We start from the raw sequence: 6,131 nt of genomic DNA on the forward strand, positions 1-6,131 counted from the left end.
AACATCAAAGTCGCCCATGTTAATATAAAGATGAAAACATTTCACATGTCAGTTAAGTTAAACATTTCTTAAGTCAATATTTAAAGCTTTCATTGAATATTAAAGTGTTTTATAGGTAAATTCTTAAACTATTTAATAAAATTCAATATATAGCTATATATATATGTATATATATATATATATATATATATACATATATATATCGTATTTTACGGACTATAAGTTGCACTTTTTTTTCATAGTTTGGCTGGTCCTGCAACTTATAGTCAGGTGCGACTTATTTATCAAAATTAATTTGACATGAACCAAGAGAAATGAACTAAGAGACATGAACCAAGAGAAAACATTACCGTCTACAGCCGCGAGAGGGCGCCCTCTCGCGGCTTTAGACGATAATGTTTTCTCTTGGTTCTAAATAAATGTGACTTATAGTCCAGTGCGACTTAAATATGTTTTTTTCCTCATCATGACATATTTTTGGACTGATGCGACTTATACTCAGGCGCGACTTATAGTCCGAAAAAAAAAAAAAAAATATATATATATATATATATATATATATATATATATATATATATATATATATATATATATACACACATACATACATACATACGCGCACACACACACACACACACACATGCCACTTTTATTAGTTACACCTGTTCAATTGCTTGGTAAAACAAATTGCTAATCAGCCAATCACATGGCAGCAACTTATCGCATTTAAGCATCTAGATGTGGTGAAGATGTTTAAAACCGTTCAAGTTCAAACCGAGCATCAGAAATGGGGTAGAAAGGGGATTTAATTAACTTTGAACGTGGTATGGTTGTTGGTGCCAGATTGTTGGTCTGAGTATTTCAAAAACTGCTGATCTAATGGAATTTTCACACACAACAAACTCTAGGGTTTACAGAGAATGGTCCAAAAGAGAAAATATCCAGTGAGCGGCAGTTGTGTGGATTACAGTGTACCCATCCTCTGATGGCTACTTCCAGCAGAATAATGCACCATATCCCAAAGTTCAAGTCATCTCAGACTGGTTTCTTGAACATGACAATGAGTATACTTTACTAAAATAGCTTCCACAGTCACCAGATCTCAATCCAATAGAGCAACTTTGGGATGTTGAGGAATGGGAGATTTGCATCATGGATCTCCCATTCCTCCACAAATCTGCAGCAACTACGTGATGCTAAGACCAAACTCTCTGAGGAATATTTCCAACACCTTGTTGATCTATTTCACGAAGAATTAAAGCAAAGGGGGGTCCAACCTGGTACTAGCAAGGTGTACCTAATAAAGTGGCCTGTGTGTGTGTGTGTGTGTGTGTGTGTGTGTGTGTGTATGTATATATATATATATATATATATATATATATATATATACACAAATAAGTAATGTAAACATACCTCCTCACCCTTTAGTTATATAAAATAAATGCATGTGCGTTTGTGTGTTCATGACATATGTTTTTCTGTCAGAGAATAGGACACAGCATTCGCTTTCTCTGTAGCTGTATGTCCAAATCCAAGAGAAGGCTCAAAAAGTTCCTGTTAGGATAGACTGCTCGTCGCAGTACAACTGTTTGGATGGCAGTGCGGAGAGTAAGACGCCGATGCAGCATAAGGTATGCTAGAACCAGAGTGGCAGAACGACTCATTCCCATGATGCAATGAACAAGCACTTTTCCTATGGATAAAAAGACACGGTAACTGTCAGAAGCTGTTAATATTAAACCATTTAATTTTTCTGAAATATGGATTTCTCCATTATAATTCATTTTCTTAGAGTATTAACAACAGAATGTCTTTTTTTTTCAAAATAATGTAAAAAAAAAAAAAAAACTTGTTGCATAACAACAATTTTAGTACAAAACCTGTAAACTGATGGTTTTGTTGTCATATGGGTTAGTTGTAAAAATACTTATTGACTATTAATACGAATCAGTGTAGTAGTTTCAGAGTGGACTTCAGAATACTCCACATGCATAGATTCCCATTTGTATTTTAGCATTACATTAATATCACTGACTGTGGTCACTTACCGTTCTTCTTCTTCAAGGCTTTGTGGATGAAATCAGCAGCCGGTTTAAAGTACACACTCAGATCAAATGATGAAGAGTCTTCTGCTGGGATGCCATAATACACAATTGTATTGCCGTAATAACTCTGGTCCCCAATGCTCCCTTGCTTGGAATGGGCAGCATTTAAGACATGAGTGATACCCATTTTCATCAAAGCATTTCTGTTTTGAGCAATAGCCCTATAGAAAAGTGAAAGATGTGTTATGTAATGTAACAGGGCAACCACTATGGCAGTCATTAATAGTGATTTAACTGCAGGATCAAGTTCACTGGAGGGAGTGTATGAATGATTCTCAAACGATTAAGTTACTTTGGTAGAACAGCTTATTTTAAAATAAAAATAATGTAATAAAAGTACATATAAACAACACAGACATTGCTCGCGTGCTATTAAACTTTAAAGAAGCGTCATTTGCATACGCTACAACACCACATGATGAGATTTTATGTAGTAATACGTACACGTTTCCGATGTACAAATTCGGCCAGACCTCGTCGACTGGATTCAGATCAAGTTTACATGTGTCCAGAATATTCTCTAACTCTTTGATAGCCAGGAGTCCGTGTTTATTTTTCTGAGCTGCCATTCTTCTGACGCAGATCAGACTAATATGCCGTTGAAGACGTGTTTCTGCTGGTTTCGCGAGGTTTCAGTACACATAACGGGTTTGGCACGTCGTGAATGATCCACACAAACAGGTGCTCTTTGTCAGAGTATGTTAGGTCACTAGACACAGCTGGGTCGTACTATGTTTACCTCCTCCAGGGGGCGCCTGTTGACTCAGAAAGTCAATAACATCAAGAACACTTTTTTCTTAATGGATATATTTTTACGCGAAAAATGTAAAATATACCAAACCCAATTCATGGTATCAGACAGCAAATTCAAATACATTACAACATTGCTATTATTAAATAAAATGTCTGAGCCAGTAATCACAAATTACTCTAATTAATTAGATATGACTAGCGAGTGATGTGTTTCATCGTCGTCGGGTTTACCATAAACAATAACATCGAAACCTTTAATAACTGATAGCCTACTGTAAAGCGCTCACATTTGTTCCTTATTATTTACACACTTACACAGCCTATTTTTAGATGCATTTGATGTTAATTTCCATTCTAGCGTAGTCCATTTCTGTGGTAGGACACTTTGGTTTGTTCCACAAATCAAGTTTGGAGATGATTCATCCGATGACGAGAGAACAGAACAATAAGAAACAATTGTGTTGCTGAACATCAGTGAACATTTGGAGTATTGTACTACAAAGTGGAACATAGAGGGAAACAGAGTAACATTGTTTGCTGATCAGCTTGGTTTGAATAAATTAGCATAAGGCCTACTTTAGTTCAGTTTAAGATTCAAATCCTTGAAAGATTACAGTCCTTAACCTTTTTCTGAGAGTTTCAGTTTTGATAACTGACATGAAACATACAAATGACTTTAAGGTTTAATTGCCCGATGTTGTGAGGTATTCAGTAGTTAAATATTGTTTAGGATCAAATAAAAATAAAATAAAGAACTAAGTCATAAATTTATTAGTTAATACGTAGGCCTACACTGACTACTTTGGACTACTTACATATTTTATTGAATTAAGTTTAGAGAAGTATGACACAAAGGTGTTTTTATAAATAAGATCAAATGTTTATAATACTGTTAATTGTGGTTGTTGATCCTGCGGTTTAAATGCAGATGTTATTTTTATTTTACAGATTTCTAAATTGCATGTTTAAAAAAAAAATCAGTTACTTTGACTGCACCTTGTAGTTTAATTAACTGTTGAGTGTTATAAACTCCATCTGAAACCCTCGGTTTGGAAAAATCCATCTTTTTTCTTTCACTTTCAAGATGGCATCCACATACTGCCTGTTGTGCTGAGAGCATCATGTGCTGAACGGTAGAAAAATGATGAAATATCAAATTAGGCAGGTCATTTGCCGGCACACCATTGTACTTTACGGTTGTCCCATAAAAATCATTACCTCCTTTGCAACACATTTTACCATGTGCAGCATTTAAAACATGAGTCATACCCAGTCTCCATCGGCCACACTGTATCTGTGTATTGATTATACAACGAGTTCATGAGCACGGGCTGTGAAGGGACAATATCAGTGGTTGAAAAAAATAACAATAATTGAAAAAATATGAAAGTATTGTATCAACCTAATAAAAGGCTTCTCAAGGTATTCATGAAAAACGATGAAATTGTAAATGATCAAGATTAATCACAAAATAATGCACTAGTAATTTAACATCTGTAACATCTGGAATCTGTTTATTACTTTCTTCCCTTGAAATCAAAGTACTCCAAAGTCATATTGCAATACAGCAGTAATAGAAAGAAATAAGTGAATCCAAGTGCCCAACCAAAGAGAATGCTAATCACTGTGATTTGCTTTGTTCTCTCAAATATTTCAGTTGTATTGAAGAAAACGAGTGAATGCAACTATTGAAAGATAACTGCAGACATGGAGGAAATGGGTGAAAAGTTTATTAAAACTCTTTTTGTTTTCTTCTTCTGTTGGTTTGTTGTACATTAGCAACAGGCACTGCTGCCACTCACTGGCTTATTAATGTCATTGTTTCTTTGGCTACTAAATATTTCAAGTGTCAAAAAAAAAAAAACTAAGTAAATTGTTTTATTTGCCTTGAAAGAAGCTGCAACTTAATAAAACCGAGTAAGTATAACAACTAAATAAAGATAACTAAATCTAAGTGGAAAATACCTTAAGTCCTCTTGCTCTTAAGTACTATTCAATAAAGTTGTTTTGTAGTAACTATTGCATCTACCTGAAAGTTCACATAACACAGTGTAATTAAGTAAATTCAACAAATTTAAAAATAAGTTATGTTTAATTGTTTTTCTTAAGTAGATTCCATGATTACTTTTTACAGTGTATTTGTGTAAATTATTAATTAGAAAATATGATCAATCAATTAGGTGCAAAAAAAATCAAAATATTGAGAGAATCGCCTTTAATAGTTGTCCAAAATAAGTTCTTACTGTACCAAAGCATATTACTGAAATAATTGTATCCATTTTGAATATATCAAAAGTTATATATTCATGATATAAAAGTTTTGATATATTCATGGTTTTACAAAATATCTTAATATTTTTGGCATAGATTTTTTTTAATTAACATTAGTGGAAATTTATGAATCTATGCAAACTTGTGTTGTGACAATACAATTGAAGGAGGAAGAATCTGAGACCGTAATGTCCAACCGAAATCAATTCATTCACTTTAGCAAACATTTTTGGGGAGTTTGTTAAAAACTGTCCAAATATGTTTCACTCAACCAACATAAGGATATTTGTTTCAAGCAACTCATTTAAATATGGACAGTGGTTCTATCCAATTAGTTCTACTTTAACTCAGTGTTTTCTTTTTAAAGTTACTGCCCACATGAAAGTGTTTTTTTTTTCTTTTGCATGTGATTGTCTTGTAATGAGTTATAAAAAATATGATGTGTCACAAGTGATCAAAATGTACTTGTTTAGCAACAGTTAAATGCAGTTGAAACCACATTACAAAATGGAATTACACATAAATAGCAGAGATTTCTAATTATTGTCACTTTCTACTTGATTACTCAGAAATTCCTGTGTATTTACTTCATAGCATTTATCAAAACAACAAACAAAAAATACTCACCATATACTCTGTAGTAAGGATCTTCATTTAGGTAGTTAAATGTCATCAGTCTAAAGATACAAATTTGGCCTTTACTTTTTCTTCTAAAATAACACATTAAAAAAGTCTGTCGTTCTTCTATTATTACTCTGCCAAACCATTCCATTCTAAGTAGCACTGTTATCAGCATTACAGTGGAAAAATAAACCATATCAGTACTGTCTGGGCCAAAATAAAACGGGGAGCCACTGTACTGCAAAGTTTAGCAATAATACCAAATCAAACACAGCTGAGGCCCGTTTTAATAAGGAGGTTCAACCAACTGAGTTAACTTACAGAGGTGAATTAAATAAAGTGGAATTAATTCAGCAGAACAATTAATACATAAAAATCTTC

The 6,131-nt window shown here is 33.5% G+C and overlaps 1 protein-coding gene across 2 annotated transcripts; it reads right to left on the bottom strand.

The window, feature by feature from the left end:
• Positions 1-1,428: 1,428 nt before the first annotated feature.
• Positions 1,429-3,219, bottom strand: LOC113112707 (dual specificity protein phosphatase 13-like). 2 transcript variants are annotated; one of them, XM_026278485.1, is made up of 4 exons: positions 3,174-3,219; positions 2,550-2,860; positions 2,049-2,266; positions 1,429-1,693 (listed from the first exon to the last, which is right to left on the bottom strand). In XM_026278485.1, the coding sequence occupies exons 2-4, from the start codon at positions 2,672-2,674 to the stop codon at positions 1,482-1,484; spliced, it is 555 nt and encodes a 184-aa protein (XP_026134270.1). In that variant the 5' UTR covers positions 2,675-2,860; positions 3,174-3,219; the 3' UTR covers positions 1,429-1,481. The 2 variants fall into 2 exon arrangements, with proteins under 2 accessions (XP_026134270.1, XP_026134271.1); XM_026278486.1 differs by lacking the exon at positions 3,174-3,219 and having other exon boundaries at positions 2,550-2,929.
• Positions 3,220-6,131: the final 2,912 nt, after the last annotated feature.

Source organism: Carassius auratus, chromosome 13 (assembly GCF_003368295.1).
Source record: "Carassius auratus strain Wakin chromosome 13, ASM336829v1, whole genome shotgun sequence".
Taxonomy (NCBI): Eukaryota; Metazoa; Chordata; class Actinopteri; order Cypriniformes; family Cyprinidae; genus Carassius; species Carassius auratus.